Consider the following 20988-nt stretch of genomic DNA (forward strand, 5'->3'; position numbering starts at 1 on the left):
TTGGCAAAATTTCCAAACTCTTAAATTGTGCCATACTTGCAAATGGTCTTTATAATGTGCTCTGAAAGCTATGGTTTTTTTTGGGGGGGGGGGGTTGAAAATTGCAAACCCGTACTCCTAAACAAATTGAGGAGAAAAATAATTTCTCATTGGGTTATGCTAATACATCGAGAGAGTTAGGTTAGAATTTTGGACCCATGGTAGAGTGCTGAATCACACAGGTAACCCATATGCACTGACTCATTAATGTGCTGACCCATTGTCACATAGAACTTGCATGCCAGTGGCACATCCATCCTGGCCACAGATTGCTAATGCTACAGGCAAATGGGCCACATATGATGAGGCATATGTGGAGCATTTACACAGGTAAACACTTTACGCCTTGCTTGCATAAATTATAAACTGAGCTTCAGGCTGGGCCTGTGCAATCCACAATGGGATCCCCACCCATTTGTCCATGAAGTGAACTGGTTGACCTTGACCCAGGCATTATATCGTCCTAACCTACTTCACAGGGCTGTTGTGAGCATTAAAAACAGAGGATGTATTGTATTTGCCACCTAAGAGAAAATCTTGATTTTTTTAAATAAAGGAAATAGCATTTGTTACAGCAATTGAAAAGTGTGGTTGGATTAATGATTAATGCTGAATCACTGTTTAAAACTTGGAAATGTTGCTTAATCTCCCTGGGCTGCTTTCTGTCATACATTGGAGATTATGATGCCCTTAAGGATATTCAAGTCTGGAATACAAGGTATTGCATAACTTGAAAGTTGCTAGGGGATTTTACGCTGCAATGGAAGCGTACCTTGTTTTTCAAGTGTTGTTTAAATTATCTGCTCAGGATATGATGTCATCTGATCACACGAGACTGCGCAATCTGGCTCCTATTAGGTCAATTAGTTAAACAGCAATCCCTGGTGGATAATCTTTGATGTTATGGGAAGTAGTAAGTATATTTTTAGGTTCACGGGATCTAAAGCTAAAAAGGGTCGCCACACATATATAGAAAACTCCAATAAATAAGAGCACTTTTGCGTGTAGTTATATTAGATTGTTTGAGATAACACAGAGAGGAGGACATAAAGTAAATTAGGGCAATATAAGCGCGGGTGGCGCTGTGGGTTAAGCCACAGAGCCTAGGGCTTGCTGATCAGAAGGTCTGCGGTTCGAATCCCTGTGATGGAGTGAGCTCCCGTTGCTCAGTCCCTGCTCCTGCCAACCTAGCAGTTTGAAAACACGTCAAGTGCAAGTAGATAAATAGGTACCGCTCCGGCGGGAAGGTAAACGGTGTTTCCGTTCGCTGCTCTGGTTCGCCAGAAGCGGCTTAGTCATGCTGGCCACATGACCCGGAAGCTGTACGCCGGCTCCCTCCGCCAGTAAAGCGAGATGAGCACCACAACCCCAGAGTCGTCCGTGACTGGACCTAATGGTCAGGGGCCCCTTTACCTTTACCTTTAAGGCTGCAATTCTATACTGTATACGTTTACCTGGAAGTACGCTGTGATTTGGAGCCAAACTTATTGTTACATATATACACGGAAGGAACAGAAGGACCTCTTCAGTGAGCCTAACTCTCTTTCCATTCACACAGCAAAATGTTAGGATCCAAGCCAGTGGGACTGTGAGTAGACAAGCATAGGATTGCACTGTAAGAGACCCAAAAGTTGAGGTCATGGAGAAACAAAATCAAAAGAGAAATTAAATTGAATGTGGCAAGAAAGTTGGTTCCAGACAAAGCCATTAAACTTACACGGTTTGCATGGCCTCGCCAAATCAATACCAGTCAGACTGGTACCAGAGTTTTAACACACTGCCTATTACTTTTTTTCAACTGTCTTGTGTTGTCAACACAACTGAGTTTAAAGTTGTAGACAGGAAAACTGACTCAGTTCTGGAGCCTCTTCTTTTGCCATTCCTGATTATGTTAATATGCATATGTTTGATATTACTCAGTTACTTAATTTGGACTCAAATTGCGGGAAAGGTCTGCTAAATATTATTACCACTTGATTATTATTAACATTATTGGGGAAACATACATAACACCAATAATGTCAATCTATTAGTTAGGGAAAAAATGCTTCCTCAGTTCCCAGCACTGCATGTCTGAACCTGAGCCTTGAATATGGTATGTTTTACAAAGTCTAAATTTATTTATTTTTAAAAAAATAAATCAGTTCCAAGATGTTATGGGCAGGAATCTGCTTTATGTTTGACTGTAGTACACTGATAATGAAATAACAATAACAATAATCACAATACTTTTATTATTTATATGCTAATCTGACTGGGTTGCCGCAACCACTCTGGGTGGCTCCTAACAAAATATTAAAAACACAGTAAAACATCAAAGTTTAAAAACTTCCCTACACAAGGCTGCCTTTAGATGTCTTCTAAAAGTCAAATAGTTGTTTATTCCTTGTTGATGATAACAAATTTACTATTATTAAGCTTTCATAAGAAAGCTTTGATGTTCAAATTATTGACAATGGCTTATATTGTCAGAACGGTTGTTCAGTTATCAATGGCTGACATCTAATCAGAGTCTGAGACCTAGTTAAAATTTGGCCTCTCCTAGCTTTATAGGCATCATTTTTAGAAACTGCTTGGGAAATTTCCCGGAGAAGAAAATATATGTGTCTCCAGGAAATGGGTTTGAGTTAGCAGGTGGGGTTTATGCCTTGGGAGATGGCATTGAATCAGTGTTTCAGAATATGGTAGTGGGACAATGCAGTCTTTGGTGTGATGTGGAAGGCACATGAATGGAAGCCCTGACCATTTGTGGGCTTTTAAAATATTTTGGCACACTTTGCATAAGGATTTCATTCTTGGTGGCTTGGCCCAGCTCCAGTGTGGAGTTGCGGTTTCAATTAGATTAGAATATTTTACTTGCTACAGAAATATTCCTGCACAGTGTTAAATGTGCTGCTCTGTGCTCAGTTGACACAATTATGAGGATATCGCCAATATAATGATAAACCATAGTTCTAGTTATAGGTAGCCGTGTTGGTCTGCTGTAGTTGAAACAAAATAATTTTTTTAAAAAATATCCTTCCAGTAGCACCTTAGAGACCAACTAAGTTTGTTATTGGTATGAGCTTTTGTGTGCATCACATGAAAAGGTGTATCTGAAGAAGTGAGCATGCACATGAAAGCTCAAACCAATAACAAACTTAGTTGGTCTCTAAGGTGCTACTGGAAGGATTTTTTATTATTATTTATAATGATAAACGTCACTCATCACTATCCAATACACGTTAACCTAGAATACCAAGGAATTAATTAACAGTTCTAAACGTATTTGACAGTTGGGCTCAGCAACTGGGTGCCGGATCCGTCCTGCTGATGGGTGCCACCTGGTCCCCCAGTCACCACTCCAGAGACAAAAATGGGATAGTTAGGAGTAGCATTTGTTGCAATGGGACTTAGAATTGGACAGAGAGGGGGATTTGGCTTTGACCACCTTATCAAAGTAACCCGTTGGGGAAACTAGTTGCAGACCTGGGATCCAACACGCTGTGAGGTGCAGCTTAGTGCTAGCCACATAGCCAATGTGTACAACTTGAAAAGAGGAAGTTACCAGCCGTCTTTGTACAGTATATTAGTAGTTACATCTAATAGGTGGAGAATTCCTTGTGCGAGCAATAAGAACAGGGGTCAGCAAACTTTTTCAGCAGGGGGTTGGTCCACTGTCCCTCAGACATTGTGGGGGGGCCGTATTATATTTTGGAGAAAAAAATGAACAAATTCCTATGCCCCACAAATAACCCAGAGATGCATTTTAAATAAAAGCACACATTCTACTCATGTAAAAACACCAGGCAAGCCCCACAAATAACCCAGAGATGCATTTTAAATAAAAGGGCACATTCTACTCATGTAGAAACATGCTGATTCCCACACCATCCACAGGCCGGATTTAGAAGGCGATTGGGTCGGATCTAGCCCCTGGGCCTTAGTTTGCCTACCCATGAATAAGAACTTTCAGAGCAGACTTGTAAAGTAATACAGTGGTACCTCGCAAGACGAATGCCTCGCACAACGAAAAACTCGCTAGACGAAAGGGTTTTGCGATTTTTAGGTGACTCGCAAGACGAAAATTTCAGTGCATTCCTATGGGAATTAAATTCCTATGCATTCCTATGGTTGTGCTTCGCAAGACGAATTTTTCGCAATACAAAACGACTCGCGGAACGAATTAATTTCGTCTTGCGAGGCACCACTGTACTAATACTTACTGCTGTGCATTATCTGGGTAAGGTTTGCATCTCAAAGGTCCCAACCCTGGCAAGAGTGATGACCCTAGTTAAGATACCCTGCCCTAGGTGCTGATAAATCTGAACAGTTTCTTATACTGTAATGGCCCCAGGGAGTTTCCTGCTAATTTTGCTATGTAGCCTAGTTGTCTTCTTGAATATGGAGCTGTAGCTGGATTAAAAATGTTGACTGCCCAGCTGTTGATCTGGGCGAATCTCAGATCATAATATACCTATGATAACTATACCCCCAGTTAAGTTTCCAAGTACCATTCAAAATGCTGTTTGTTTATCTCTAAAGCCATAAACAGTCGGCATCCACTGTATCTCAGAAAGCAGACCTCTACCATAAGAGGCTACCTTGCTTATTCAGATTATCAGTTTATTCAGACACCACCCCTCCCTCAATCAAGTGCATTTGGCTGGGCCTATCATACTACTCTGTTACAACCACTAGGTAAAGGTAAAAAGGTAAAGGACCCCTGGACGGTTAAGTCCATTCAAAGGCGACGATGGGGTTGTGGTGCTCATCTCACTTTCAGGCCGAAGGAGCCGGCATTTGTCCACAGAAGCTTTTCGGGTCTTGTGGCCAGCATGACTAAACCGCTTCTGGAGCAACAGAACACCGTGACGGAAGCCAGGGCGCACAGAAACGCCATTTACCTTCCCACCACAGTGGTACCTATTTATCTACTTCCACTGGCGTGTTTTCGAACTGCTAGGGTTGGCAGGAGCTGGGACAGAGCATTGGGAACTCAAACTGCCGACCTTCTGATCGGCAAGCCCAAGAGGCTCAGTGGTTTAGACCACAGCGCCACAGCATCCACTAGGGGAAATGCAGCTATATCCCTCAGAGGACAAACTGTGAGTGGAGCACACTTGGACTGATTGTGTAGGAAAGGCCTTGCAGAAGGTCTCTAGTGTAAAAAGGAGCTTAATTCCAAGAATCCTCTTCAGAATTCATACATTTGCATGCCAATTAATAAATAACCCAGAAGATTGATGCACTTGTGATGTTTGCAACTAGCAGAAAAAAAGAATTCAATGAAAAATTCATGCAAAAATCAATGTATATGATCTGTCAATTCTGCATGGGGTTAAAAAAACAGCAGCATTAATTAGTCTAGAAGAACATGAGGTGCAAAATCTGCCTTAACCGCAAAGGGATTAATTCTTACTTACTTGCATCAGCATACTTTAATCTCCATTTGGTTCTTTAAATATATAAACTTTTAAAGTATATTATGTGGCTGGATTCATAATTGTTTGTTAAATGCTTCCAGTTTCTTGTATAAAATACGTTAAAGTGCAAATAGGTGTTTAATATAGCCTTAAAATTAAAATTTGGCTATTAAATAGCACATTAACCAATTAATTGCATTCAGATTTTCCTAAATTGCATAAATTGCATTTTCTATCCATCATAATAAAATAAAGCATGGTAAGGACATACTAATACTGTCTTGGCCATCTCAGTGGGTAAGTTTGCCAGTTTATTATTAGCTTTTATGATTGTCCTTACGTATTCATTTAAGTCTGTTTAAATTAATGGATATATGATTTTTTAGCTTTGATTTTACACTGGTCAAGTGGCAATATGCTTTGGCACATGGTGTTTGTCTTTTTTGGTTTGGGCTTTTAAAAAAATATTATTTTAGGCTAAATATGAATGCAATTTCTAATTTTTATTAGAACTGAGCAAATGCTGAACACCTTCAGGGCTTTTCCTGAGTAACGCCATTTTCCTCAAATGTTTTTCTTTCTGTTTAATTTCCTGAACTGACTATAGTTTCTCTTTACTTTTTGTTTGTTTGTTTTTTGTTCTGTCCAGAGGAAAAATATGTGGGGGAAATGTATGGGGGGTGGGTTTTAATGAGCAGAACACCTTGACTTCTTTACATTCCTCCTGACCTATGTCCTGCAGTGATCATTGACCACCAGCCCACGGGGCATGCACACATAGTCTTTGCATACTTCTAAGAGAGTCAAATTTTTAAACTCACATTCTTGTACAAATCAGTAACAAGAGTCTCAGGAGGTGGGAATTTTAAGCTTTTCATATTTTTCTTACTGACTCTTTGCCATTCCTGGAATGGCCCCTTCTTCACCTCTGGATGTCATGCAATTGTTCAGAAAGCCACTAAGAATTGACAAGGAAAAGACTAGGAAATTGCCTTCTAATGTTGAAATCATGCAAAGTACTAGACAGCCAGAGGCTTCTTCTCTACTATGAAATACCTTTCCCCTAGCGTCTGTAAAACTCTTTTTTTAATGGTTTTCATACTCTTATTTGAATTGGCCAAAGAAGCTGTGGTAATTCTGTGGTAATGCCCAGTGAGGCATCCGCCAAATAAATTTCCTCATGGTCACAGCAGGGGAGGAAAGGGTTAAACCCTACTCTGTGCCTGCCATAATACCAACAAATTATCATCGCGCGCGCACACACACACCTGCTGATGCTATTTGCATTTAAAAGAACAACAACCTATATGTTAAATTCAAAAATACATCTAAAGTCAAGTGTAAAGGTAAAGGGACCCCTGACCATTAGGTCCAGTTGTGTCCGACTCTGGAGTTGCGGCGCTCATCTCGGGTTACTGGCCAAAGGAATCAGCGTACAGCTTCTGGGTCATGTGGCCAGCATGACTAAGCTGCTTCTGGTGAACCATAGCAGCACACGGAAACGCCGTTTACCTTCCCATTGGAGCCGTACCTATTTATCTACTTGTACTTTGTTTGACGTGCTTTTCAACTGCTAGGTGGACAGGAGCTGGGACCGAGCAACGGGAGCTCACCCCGTTGCGGGGATTCGAACTGCCGACCTTCTGATCAGCAAGCCCTAGGCTCTGTGGTTTAACCCACAGCGCCACCCGCGTCCCAAAAAGTCAAGTGTAGTTTGGCCCTTATCAGGAATAAAAGTTCAGATTGCAGCATCCAGATGGTTTGCTCATCTTTGTTCACATACAAACTAGTTTGTTTGAAACCAGAAGCAATGAAGTGATGGAGGGGGGGGGTTGGAATCAATTTCCTCCTTCCCCTTCCTTGAACTGATTTTGACTAGGAAACTGGAAATATTTCAGTTCCTTTAAAAAGTATCATGTTATAGGCAGGAATCTTTTTTTTAAAAAAAATAACTTTTTAAGCTGGCAAAATAATTTTGTTTTTTAAGAAAGGGCTTACTGGAACTCCACCCTGTCGCGCCAGCTTTTTAATGGTACTGGCAGAGCCCATAAGCAGGTTTCCTGTATTAAGTGAGGTAGAATAAACATACCTTATTCCCAACTGCTATTTCAAAGACTTTGACAAATGCCAGAAACTAATTATTTTTGTCCAATTCAGTCTTGATCACTGCATTGCAGAGATGCTCTGAGCACAGTACAGATGCTGGCATATATGAATTGGCAATTTAAAGGGCCATCATTTATGGTCGGAATCTTCAAAACCTCAGGAGATGTGAGAGAACCAGAACATCACTTATCTGAGAGATAACAACCACAATCCAACATAGTTTAAATCTTTAAGTGCATTTAATTCTGTGCTGGAGTTTGGCCAACAAAATCCTCTCTGTAGCATGGATTTGGTACAGCTTCTGAATCATTTTCTGCTTGGCAATACTTTTCTTCTGGTAATGTGTTAAGACTAGAAGTTCTAACTGGTTTCTTTTGAAAAGGAGCCATAAACCATAAGCCCCCATTTATCCAAACAAATGAAAGTGGTACACTTAAACAGCATTGGCATATCAGAGGATCATGTAAACACATTGATTGGCATTAGTCTTTTTGCTGTTTCTTAGATCAGTGTTTTTCAACCTTTTTTGGGCAAAGGCACACTTGTTTCATGAAAAAAATCTCGAGGCACACCACCATTAGAAAATGTTAAAAAAATTAACTATATATAAAGTAATTTTTCAATTTTTCCCACGGCACACCAGGCAACATCTCGCGGCACACTAGTGTGCCACGGAACAGTGGTTGAAAAACACTGTCTTAGATCCTGGGAGCTTCAACGGTGGAATATTTCTGTTCTCTCATAGTAGCTGCCACAGAAGAAGTGTCTGTCTCCTAGCCTTTCCTCAATCTAAGAAAAGACGTATCTGAAATCTCTCTTTCCAACTGATACTATGTTGATAATATGAATGACAGACCCAGTTACTAAGCCATTAAGTTTACCACATCATTCATCAAGCTCTTCACTTTGAAAAACAAGGACTATTATGTGTTTTCACTTGATAATGATAGTTTAAATCATTACAAAAATATTTATTTCCTCTAGTTATTAAAAAAAAGACATGAAAATTACCTGGGACAAAGAAGTAAGTGTAGCTTTATTCGTTTATTTCTAAGTAATCATTTTGTTTTATTAGCACATTCATTAGTTTCTCCTTCCACCTTCTATGGCATTGTGTGCTTCTGAATTAATCATCTGGAAATCAGCCCATTTTCACCTTGCCACAGTTGTGAGATCAGTGTGTGTGCACTAGGGGGGGAAATGGGGTATTAATGTAGGGAAAGGGAATCGGAATCAGTTTGATTTTTTTATTGTGGGGGCGAAGATGGGTAATTTCCCCTGTGTTTTCCAACAAAATATATATTGTTGGCTTGTGCTGCTGCTGTTTATTCTCTGCTTTCCAAATATGCAAATGACTTAGTCCGCTGGCTGGGATTTCCCATTAGCTCACAATGATGTACAGTGCAGAGACACAGCAGATTGCATTATTTCCTTCTCCTCAGAATACCCAGGAAGTCCTTGCTGATGTCATTGTTGGCTTTGCTACTCACCAGCATGTGAAAAGAAGGCATGTGAGATCAGCGAGAGAAACAAATGCTACAGCCAAAAGTCTAAGGGCAGGAACATCATGATGAATAAACCAAGTATCCTAATATGTCTTTCTTTTGACAATTGTGTTGCTTCAAATTAGCACAACACTCATTCGGCCAGATGCGATTGCAGTTGTAGAATGAGCTCATCAGCACAAACAAGATTTGCTGATAGCAAATGTTATCAGTGCCAAAAGCACACCTGAATTGCCATCTCTAGAAGATATAGCAGCATAGCTTTGTATGTCATGACTGGAGTATGTTTCCAGAGAGTGTGCATAGATGCTCAGATCAGTAACAGAAACACTATCCCACCTTCTCTCAAACACATCGTTTCTCTATCCATTGTGGGCTGAATCAGACAGTATGGAACCAATGGCTCTCCTGCACATGAGGTGAGAAAAAGAGAGAGTACACACACACACACACACATATATTCCTTCCAGTAGCACCTTAGAGACCATTTTATTTCTCATTGATCCTGACCATTGTTTCTTTCTGGCACATACAGGCAGAAGCCCGAACGATAGTTTCTTAGAGCCCTTTTATTCTGCCTTTACCATTCTAGTGCTAACCTAACAGAATCAATTGGCTCAGCCTTCGCTGATAATGACATCATTTTCATTGCATTGTATAATGCTGGAACTCATTTTGTCCAGTGTAGTGGTGTAAGTGTCAATGCTAAGTTGACATATGGTCTCCTCCGCCGCCAGAATCATTGGGCTAGAAGTGACCAGACAGTCTTCTATTTCAGCCTTTGTCTTGTGGAAATATACTGCGAACATCCTTGTACAATGCTGCTTATATATGTCATACCACATTTTGACACGAATTATAGGGAGCAAATTGTAGTCCAGATGTTCAGGCAAATGCTGAGCATGAAACCAAACCCAGGGTTGTATCCTACTAAGTTCTGCTCAGAGTATCAGTTCTGCTCAGAGTTGTATCCTATTAAGTTCTGCAAGGGACGTTTGGGGCCACAAGTCTACTTTGCACAACATGCTTATTTCTATGTGTAACAGCCCCACTGCTAAACAAGCAATTTAGATAGGTGGGAATCCATTCTTTGTTATTTAAGAGACTTCAGAGGTCTCCAATCCAGGTACAGGTACAGTTGCTAATTCTACCACTCTTAGGCAGGTTGAGAGGCCCTACAAGATAGCAGAAGATGTGACTGACCACTTTGATTGGGTCATGCTGAGTTCTGGAAGTTCACTGGGAATGAAGATGGGTTGAATCAATCTTGTTTACTTCTCATAAGTCAGCACTGTGGCTTGCCACAGAGTAAGCGGTACAGAGATGGAGCAGCACACACTTTTGACCATTCTTCCTCTTTCTTCTGTGTTGTTTTATTTATCCTGGTGCTTTCTAACAGGCATGTTTTCTCTTCTCTGTCTCTTTTTAGGTGTACTTTCTCTGCCTGCGTACTTCAGTCCTTACAACGATGGATCCATGTGCAGTAATGGAAGAGCTGATGCTTACGCCCAACTAGAACTTAGAACTTTAGAACAGTCTCTCCTGGCAACTTGTGTTGGAAGCATCTCTGAACTGAGTGAGTTCCACACGGATATGATCGCTTGTTTGTTTTCACAAAATATGGGACCCTTCCATATTGAATTCAGAGGAAATCTTGGTTTTGGCTTTGCTATTCTTTTGCTTGGGCCCATGTTGTGCAAGTTACGAGTGTTTTGGGATATTACTCAGGAAAATTCAGATTCCCTCACTGGGTATTTGAAATATAATTTCCTACAGTGATCTTTATTTGTTTAATTGTTGTCAGTGTACATTATGCTTTACAAATAAAGGCCTGAGAGCCCCTTTTCTCAGCAGGTTTGCAATCTTAGACACAGGAAGGAAAAAGAGGAAGAGGAGGAGAGTGATGGAGGCAGAGATTATTGCAGTTGCACATACCCTCAGGATCCCTTCCAACTCTATGATTCTATGAATGTAGATAACCTATTCACTGCAAGTCATCATCATTAATTTGCATGCCACATTTCCATAATCAAAAAGTTAAATTTAAATAACTGTAAACAACAAACTATATCACATTAATGAAATTCAGCAATCCCCTGATCTAACAATAAAAATGCAATAACGTGATCTCCACAACTAAAATTTGACCCCGCTAAAACACTTCACCATGGTGGTCTCTAAGCTAAGGTTACCAGATTTTTTTCAATGAATCCAGGGACACTTACCAACTTCCTACTAAATAGATGGATTTTGTCAGGGGACTGATTTGTAAATCCGGGGACTGTCCCCGGGAAATGGGGATGTCTGGTAACCTTACTCTAGGCATCATGAAAGTCTTGAAAGACTTTCAACAGAAAAAATGTCTCTGGCACCTACAACTGTAACAGCTTTGGCTAGCTTTAGGTGGTGCATGATGGGCTGTGTGGTGCGCACAGCTCTGATCTCACAAAGAAGGGAATGGCCAAGGGTCCCAGGAGAAATGAATAGCAGGCTACCTGCCCACCCTGCATCTTCCACCCGAGGCAACTACCTCACTCTGTCTAATGGTGGGGCCAGTCCTGCAGGAAACTTTCAGATGGCTGAAGGTGTGGAAGTGGAGGAGCAAGGGTGACGACTAGAAATGTGTCAGGATATAAGAGCAGAAATATAAAGGAGGCATGGCTGTGGAGGGTTTTGAAGGCAAAGGGGAGAAACTTTGAGGTGAGAAAGGTGACAGTGTGGTCAGGAAGCCATTTCCCTGCCTAGAGCTGGAGGCATTAAAAACTTTTCACCTCCAACAATTTTTTCCTCTCAGCTGTGCAATGGTAGTTTATGTCTGGACCACTTGCTTTGGCTTTTGCAGCATTGTCCCTGTTGTCGTAAACATGGGGCTGTATACCTCTGGCAAAATTGGGCATCTAAAATTATCTATCTCTATCACATACACTATGTGAGTTCAAGATTGCTTACCCCTGATAAAATCCACTTTATATATATTTTTACTACATTTATGCCCTGCCTTTCCTCCATGGCATACGTGGTTCTCCCTCTCCTCATTTCCTCTTCACAACTCTACAGCTAGGCCTGAGGGGTTGTGACTGGAGCAAGGCCACTCAGCGAGATTCATGGCTGCATGGGCACTTGAACCCTGGCCTCCCAGGTCCTAGTCCAGCACTCTAACCACTACATCTTACTGGCTTCTTTTCTGAGGCTACCTGGAATTGCACAAAGCAGAGAGTTGTTAAGCACCCGGTGGGCTGTAGCATTTGGCTGGCATGTGACAACCAGCCTAAAAGGGCCTAAAAGCTGTGCGTTTGATAATGCTGTGAGTCAGGTAATTATTTCACCTTCGGCTTAGGAATGCACAAATGCAAAAGGGCCAGTTCTCCAGTTGAGTTGCTAATTTTACCTTCTAGTTTTTTTTTTAAAAAAAAGCTTCCTGTAACGCCAATGTTTTCTATTCTTTTTTTAAGCAGAGGAAAATCATGAAAACGTTTTTTTCATGCTAGGTTTGGAAAGTCTGTTTATATTTTGATCAATGCAAACTACGTTTTGGAGCCTGTGCCGCTGAACAATGACCCTTTAAGTTGTGCTTTGCTGACTTATTTCTTCCTGGAAAAACATTCTTCTTGGCATTCCTCCCCTCGTCCACCACCATGCGAACACTGCTGTCAGAAGCCAGCACATACCTTATAGGTCTCACCATTTATTTCACAACCTGCCTTAATTTGAGGTTTCACCCCCCCTTCTTTTAAAAAAAAACAACAACCACGTTTTACATACCTCTGTATATTCTGTGACACAAGAGAGCACTTGTAGCAGAAGTCCATGATTGAATGCAGCTTCCTTTCCGTACTCTCTATTTGGCTGGCTCAGTGATTGTATTTAATGAATGGATCTCCTTATATATTTCCTTAGTAGCTTTCTTTAAAAAAAAAAATGTAGTCAGAAGTTGCCAGTACAGCAAGGAGGGAATACTGGGTAAAGGATATGCATATTATTCTGCACTGAAAATTTGAATTCCAGATGTACCTCTTGTATAAATTTGCTGCATTGCGGATTAGACCAACAGAAAATTCATAGGATGTTAATGTGGATACAATTTTTCAATTCTATTCAATATCCAGCCTCAGGATTCGAGAATATTCAGCCTAATTGTGTGGGGTTTTTTTTTTTTTTTTTTACTCAGAAGTAAGTTCCACTGTGTTCAATTGGATTTACTTATGAGTAAATGTGCATAGGAATGCAGCCCTACAGCCCAAGTCTTTTTGCATCTACTTAGAAGTACCACTGATGCCAATGCAGATTATTCTCTAATAAAGAACAAGCCTCAGAAATCCCTGAAGCATCCTAGTGTTTATGACTGCGACCTGGGTTCCTCTCTTCATTGGTTGGAAAGACACTCTTAGGTGTCTTTTCGGGAAATCAACTTGACTTGTTGCAATTTTCTACCCTTTACCAGCATTGTAATCATAAAAGCACAGTGGAAGACTCTTTCCTGCTGTAGCTTCCCGAGAAATAAGAGGATTCCCAAAGAAAAATAGGAATTTATAACTTACATGTGTACATATAAAATGCAGTATTGCCCTTATAAGTCTTTGTGACCCATCAAGCTAAATGGGAGGCTGCCAGATGCTTAGCAATCCTCTCCTTTTTGCAGTCATACACAGGCAGTAGCAAACAAACAGGAGGGTTTTTTGGGCCCCTGATGGGCCACCGTACCTGGCAGGCGAGCTGCGTTTGCCTTGCTGGGTCGCAGTGTGCAGGCCTACTTGAAATAAAGTAGCTGTTGACAACCATAGACTTAAGAAAAGTTCTGCTGGAGCCAGCCAAAGGCTCATCTTGTCTTGCATCCTTTTCTCACATTGGCTCACCAAATGCCTGTGGAAAGCCCACAAGCAGGACTTGAGTACAGCAGCACTTTTCCCAGCTTGTGATTCCAGCAACTGGTATTCAGAGTGGAACATAGGCATCATGGCTAGTAGCCTTTGATAGGCTACTTCTATAAGGTCATAGAAGTCATAGAATCATAGAGTTGTAAGGTACCCAAAGTGTCAACTAGTCCAATCTCCTGCAATGCAGGAATCCCACCCACAGCCGTCCCTGGGTGGGCTCGAACCACCACCCTTCTGCTTAACAGCAAGACACACTGACCCATTGTGCCACCAATGAGTCATACTTCAGTTGACAACTTCTAAGGTCTCATATAGAAGATGCACACTAGTGAGGTGGGGGTGGTCTTGTAACTTGGAAGATTTAGTACTGCCCCAGTGCTTGACAGTGAAATTCAGCTTTCATAATTCTAGCAGAAAGCTCCAGTTAGCTTAATTATAGCCTCAACCATTTTATGAGGATGAACAGAAAACAGTAAATGGCTCCCTCTCGATTGTATTTGCAGTGACTATGGCTGAAAGGCACTCCACTGGAACTGGTGAATATATCATTTCAGTAAATGATACTGTTTTTCTTTCATCCTCTGCTCCTTTTCCAGGTGATTTAGTGTCACGAGCAATGCACCATATGCAGTGTTTGAACATGCTCCGCCCTGGCATGAGTCCTGTACGACAAAACAGGCAGCAACAGCAAACCATCTCCTGGTCCCCTGATGCCCTCCACACCCTTTATTATTTTTTACGCTGTCCTCAGATGGAGTCTATGGAAAACCCCAACCTGGATCCACCAAGGATGGCCTTGAATAATGAACGGTAGGTCATGGTTAACAGAGCCTCATTTGGGGGCACAGGACCTTTTAAGCCATATTGATAGTTCTGCTAAACTCCATGTATCAGTGATTCCTGTAATATGGCCTGTGCCTTTTCTTCACTTTAGCAGCTAATTGGAACTGGAACTAGAAAGTGAGTTGCCTGGGTCACTGATTTGTGCAGCTAAGGCATATCTTGTATAATTATCATCAACATGTTCATCAAAGCAGCCATTCCCAGATGTGCAGAATTGGCCTGGACAATACAGAAATTGCCTTCTCCAGTGTCCAGAACACTTTTCTCTCTGTATATGGATCCCATGGTGGTTGCTCAGTTTCTGCTTTGCAACCATAATATCTAGTCAAAATTGTGTGTTTTTTTGTTTTTTGTTTTTGTTTTTTGCTTATCTGTTTGAAATATTTTTGCTCTGGCTTTTGTACTGAAAAGTCTTCAAGACATCTCACAGTCCAATATAAAACAATATCCGATCCAGTTCACACGCAACAAAACAGCAAAACTAGAACCCACACCAGACAATAGTAGATTCAGCGGCAAACTAGTAAGGTAACAAATAACAAAGACCATGTGATCACTTGCCAAGAGCGCAAGAGAATTAGATGTTTTTAATTTGACACCTAAATGGTGGGAGGTTGAAAACCAAACAAGGGTATGACTCTACCTTCAGTTCTTGTTTTATCCCTAATATTTTAATCCTACTTGGCACCCAGCTTCCTTTTCCTCAGCTCTGTGAGAAAGGCCATAATGCAGTGGTTCCCAATTAGCTGAGGAAGCATGTCCTTTAAATGTATGTTGTGGATCTGTCCCCACAGCTAGACAGTGTAGTCAGTACTGAGCTAGATGGTCTAACTCAGTATAAGGCAGCTTCCTGTGTTCCCCTCTCTGCTCATCCCTCCATCTGACACCACACCATCATTTTTTTAAGCACTCTAGTTTTGCTTGAAATGGGCCGGCTCAGAATTCTGCAGAGCAGAAGGGATGAGTCTTGGCATCCTTTCCCAACCGCTGACCTCAGATACCCACTGCTCTGAGGAGCCAAAGGAGGCAGCACTTCCCCCTTGACACCATCACTGATCTCACTTCCCTTGGCCCTCATTGCAACACACTTTGGCCTTGTTAGAGGCCCCTGGTGATGGGGTTGGGGGCTATGGAAGGAATCAATATATTTGAGCAAATCTTGTGAACTGGAGAGCCTGGCTTTCTATATGGGGGCATTTTGGATGGTGTCGTGCAATTAAAACCCCACAGCTACATGTCCTGGTTCATCAGAAGAAACTGTGTGTTTAAATAAGACACATTCTAAGGGAAGGAAACTGCCAATGATGAAGGAACCCTCTCCCCGTGGGCTTTCAAAGAGAATACCACAGTTGTTGTTGTTGTTTTATGTTGCTGTGGCTAGAAGAAAAGATGGAAGTGGTTTAAAAAAAGAAGAAGAAGAATTCCCAGGAGGTGCATAGCTGGTCACGGGAAATGTAATACAGAAAGCAAATGCGGTAGGTTCACTGCCCTTGACAACACCGCAAAGCGAGAGTAACTCTCTTAAGAGCATCTCCAACCTTCTTCTTCTTTATGTAAATGTAATTGTTATGAAGGATAAGAAGAGATCTGAAGAGCACTTCTGGGGCTTGAAATTGCGATCCCTAGTGTAGAGGTCAGTCATCGTTTCGCAAGATGGCTTTGTGGGACAGAAAATATGAGGATGTTTTCTCATATTCTCTTCTTGACATGTTATTATTCCTATGACAGCTCAGCATGATGCCACCATGCTGACCACATCTCATTTTCCCTGTTGCATACAGAGAAGGGCTCTGATTAGAGTGGGATGCACATTCATATATAAGCTTTTTTTTTTTTTTGTCCTCCCCGCAAACTCCTCTTCTCATGGGCTTCATGCCAGAGAGGAAGAACACCAGGATTCCTTTCCAGGCTGCAGCTCTAGTTTATGTCTAAAATCAATGTTATATATACTGCAGAAACCTCTGTTATTTCTGACTGAATCCATGTACAAGAATTGCACAGTAATGTTTAAACGATATGCACTTGTGGGCTTTGATTCAACAGAGCAAGTGCACTTCAACTGTAGCTTCAATCCTATTAATCAGGTGTTTGGCAGGAAGAGGAGAGTTTGCATCTGTGTGGGAGGGGGTGACTGAATGCAGCCTCCCATTTGGCTCCAAACAGCTGATCAGTGGAATTCCGTTTAAAAAAGAAAAATAGGGATATGCATACACAAGCCTTGGCTGCCTGATTCAGACTTGGGAACTGTGTGTGCCAGATCCATTTTTCATCTAGCTAGGGATATATATGTGTGAGGAAGCCAGGTTCCATGCAGTGTTGTTGTTTTTGTTTTTAATCAAAACAGGTTGAACAAATGACAGGCTTTAATGCAACCTGGAAGTGAACAAAGATCTGGCAGCTAGCTATACCGCAGTCAACAAAAATCCAATGAGCCTTTGAAAATATTCCAAAGTATATTTTGTGTGTTTTACCACAATGACCCCAATGCCTGTCATTTAATGTGGCCAGTGGGATGAATGCTGCAGAAGATACTTTCCTGCGCCAAAGTCCATTCTTTCCTTTCCAGCAAGAGGGAAAAGTAAACAGAGGTTGCCTTTGAGTGTGCCTAGTGCACAGTGCGATGCATAAAGGCACTGATTCACTTACGTTGTCTTGGCAAGGCTGTAGAGTCAACCTTCTCCTCTCCCCACTTTTAGCTCTCTGTTGTAAATCAGCTGCAAACGCTGCACTGCTGCATTGTGTAGCCATTGTTGTTGTTGTTGTTTTCTGGAAACCCCACTAGCAAGGAAGTGGGGTTGCGGGTGGGCATGACCCCTTCATGTGCACAGGGGATGGCTGGCCAGCTCCTGTGCCATTGGGAGAGTCCCGGCCGCGTCACTACTCAGAACGACCAATCTGGTCATTCTGGGGGTGTGGCCTGCTGCATTTAAGCGGGCGCGCAACCGGGGCTCTCCCTCTTGCTTCCCACTACCAGCTGGCCTCTTTTCCAAACCTGACCCTTTTCTGGTCATCGCTGCTGGAAAGGCATGTGTGGTGAGACAATCACTGTCCTGTCGCTATAAACAGAGCCAGGAATTTGTTGGATCGAGCAGTGGCGCGCAGGGTGATAACGCTGAATGTTCAGGTTATCTCGCACCCAGCCATAAAGTTCAGTGAGGCGTCTTTATACCGTGATGATGGCGTGCATCTCTCAAATGCTGGAAATGATGTTTGGCTTGCTGATATAATTGATGCAGTTAGGTATTGGTTGCGGGTATGAGGGTATTGACGGCGAGCCCTTTAGGCTCGATTGACAGTTAGGCATTGGCAGTTATCTCTGTAAGGGTGAAGGGGGGGAGGTTGCGCCATCACCTCCCCAAATACTGAAGGGTATTCCGTTAAAGGTGTGTGGCCCCGTCTGAAGCGTAGGGAGGTTAGGGCCAAAGGCACGCCCCCTATCAGTGGTCCCAGGGTGAGTTCCTTTCGGTGGCTAACCCTTCCCGGACTTCCAGCACAATGGGCTGGTGTCAGATATAGTCGGCTAGATCCAATGCCTAAGGCCAATACCGCTCATCATGTGTAACCAATAAAGCTGTGGCCTTTTTCATGCCTATTAACCTTACTTCTTGTGTCCTGTGTCTTTATTCACCATGGGGGGGGGGTCGGGACATCGCCACGCAACGTGCTTTCAATGTGCATTGTAGACCCAGGAATAATCTTAGTCACATAGTAAGGGAAATAGCCCTTATGATTACCAGCTATGCTGTTGCTTTTTAGTTGCCATGCAAAACCTACTGATGTTAAACAGTCGTTCTAAATAGCAAGAAATATGAAAGGAATTATTGGCAAAGGCCCATTTTTTGCAAAAAGTAAACTTCCTTTTCATCTGGAAGAAACTATTGGGCAGAAGAATTCCTTACTTATTAGTCTGTTGATTGCTTACCTTTCTCTTGCTCCCCTTCATTCACCCCTTTTTGGTTTTTCATCTGCACTTTTGAGAACACCGTTGTCTACTGAATCATGGGCATAAAAAATTGAGTCTTTAGAATTGGGCCTTTAAATCTCTGCATGAATAAAAATAGTGTTTAATGCTTGTTTATAGCTTTTGGGAATTCAAAGTGTTTCATGTGCACTATCTAGTTATAATCCTTACGACAACCTTGTAAAGTAATCTGTATTACTATTTCCCCATATTGTAGATGGGTAATGGCAGCTGAGAGAAAGTGGTTTGCCTATGGCAAACTAGTGAGTTTGTGACAGAGGCAGGATTTCAACTAGGGCCTTCTGCTTGGTAGGTCAGTATTTTAGCCACTACAAGTGTGCCAGCTCTCATTACCTTGAGATAACTCATGGAACATTTTCCTTAGCAATACTTTGAAGATAACCCTTAGACCAGGCATAGGCAAACTCGGCCCTCCAGATGTTTTGGGACTACAACCCCCATCATCCCTAGCTAACAAGACCAGTGGTCAGGGGTGATGGGAATTGTAGTCTCAAAACATCTGGAGGGCTGGGTTTGCCTATGCCTGCCTTAGACTGAGAAAACAGCCTGGGGTGGGGAGTGGCTAAAGCTCTTCTCCCAGTGGCAGGGGCTGGGGTAGGGAATTGCACCAGGAACAGTGTATGTAAGTCAGAACCAGTGGATGTGGGAAGGGTTAAGCTAGTTCTTCCCTACCCTGGACATGGTCCTGCATTACCCCTGCAAGCATGGGTTGTAAACATACATCAGCCAATACGACATGTAGTTCCACCTTTAATGACCAGGTGGATTCTTCACCGCTATGAGTTTGTATGACAAATGTGTCATTTCTCTGAAAACCTAGTGGAATCTATGTTAGCAGCACATGTGGTTTTATTTATTTATTTCCCAGTCCGTTCCTTTCTTGCAACCACCCTGTTAGCTAATTTAGCTCCTAGCCCCAGACCACTCACTGAAGACAAATTTGAAACCGAATTTCCCAAGCCTGGTACTAGATGTGGCACCATTCTTTCTAAGTCAGCTAATGCTACGCCATTCGCTGGAAGATCATTATGAATTTGGGGCCATTTAAAAGGGGTACCGACTGCAACACCAACAGAACTCTGACTTTCTGGCGCTAGAAACTGCGCTTACCTGGAAAGGTGTTTTGCAATATTCAAAATGCTACACCTGTGTCCTAGAATGTGAGTACAAGCCTCTTTTCACACTGCAACAAATCCCCTGTTGCCTGAGGTGGGGGCAGTGCCTTGGAGATGTCACCATCGCCAAACACATCTCGACAGGACGCATATGTTTCTGCTCCAGCACTTCTTGGGTTTTTCAGAGAGATCCTGAAAATTGATGAGATACTTTCGTATGTGGAAAGCAAGCAGAGGTGTGGCAACGACACCCCTGAGCATCTGCTCTGTTTCCTTTCCATCACTAAGACTAGCATCGTACAGTTATACGTTAAATGGACCCGAGTACATTGTGAAAATATCAGAGAAGAGGAGGCATTGACCCTGGAGTCCACACACTCTGCCCTGTTTCCCAACACACCACAATGTTAAAAAAAAATGCTCAAAATTTGCTAAGAATGTAGCATTTTGTTCTGACTGGCAGCAAGGGAACAAAACAATCAATCTGCAAGCTTGGAGGTGGTCCAGCTTGCTACCCCCATTAGGTTCCCTTGATGAAAGCCAGTAAGCATTTTATTTCAGAGGTGAGGGGGAGTATGCCATCCAGCTAGAAATAAAAATTCAGAAGTTGCCAACTTGGTGGAAATGGAATGTAGGCTGGAAAAACTGTGAGCACTGCAAAAAGAGAGAGGAGGCTTTAATGAATGCAGAGAGGCCAGCTAGCTTGAACAAGAGAGACCTTGTTCTGGTTTTGGTACACTAGGGACCCTCAAAATGTGTCAGGTTTTGTTGCAACGAGGCTGTTTGTGAGATGGATGCAAAGCAATACAGTATCAGTTGTCCACTGTGCACTTAAATGGAGATTGGTGGTGCTGATGCTATGTACCAGATTTTTTTTTTTAATGATGTGCAAATTTCTTGTTTCAAAGAGACGCCTCCTCTTACACTTATTACTTCCACTGGGCTAAGATCTGAAAGCATTGTAAAGTCTAATAAGAAAAATGTAAAGTGTTGTTGCTATCATCTGATGCCTGCAACTTGGTTGTCAACATCAGAATAGGATATTGCTGGAAATTTTCTTCCGGTGAGGACGCCATTGCGGGCGGTCGTGGGTCGTTTCGGTAGCGAGACGACCCAGGC

The 20988-nt window shown here is 42.2% G+C and overlaps 1 protein-coding gene across 2 annotated transcripts in view; it reads left to right on the top strand.

The window, feature by feature from the left end:
• Window positions 1-20988, top strand: part of ABTB2 (ankyrin repeat and BTB domain containing 2) — a 155687-nt gene that overhangs the window by 89908 nt on the left and 44791 nt on the right. For both annotated transcript variants that reach the window (XM_033149935.1, XM_033149944.1), the window contains exons 2-3: window positions 10485-10631; window positions 14526-14739. In XM_033149935.1, the coding sequence (XP_033005826.1) occupies window positions 10485-10631; window positions 14526-14739 (361 nt within the window). The remainder of the gene's footprint in view (window positions 1-10484; window positions 10632-14525; window positions 14740-20988) is intronic.

Source organism: Lacerta agilis, chromosome 1 (genome assembly GCF_009819535.1).
Source record: "Lacerta agilis isolate rLacAgi1 chromosome 1, rLacAgi1.pri, whole genome shotgun sequence".
Classification (NCBI taxonomy): Eukaryota; Metazoa; Chordata; class Lepidosauria; order Squamata; family Lacertidae; genus Lacerta; species Lacerta agilis.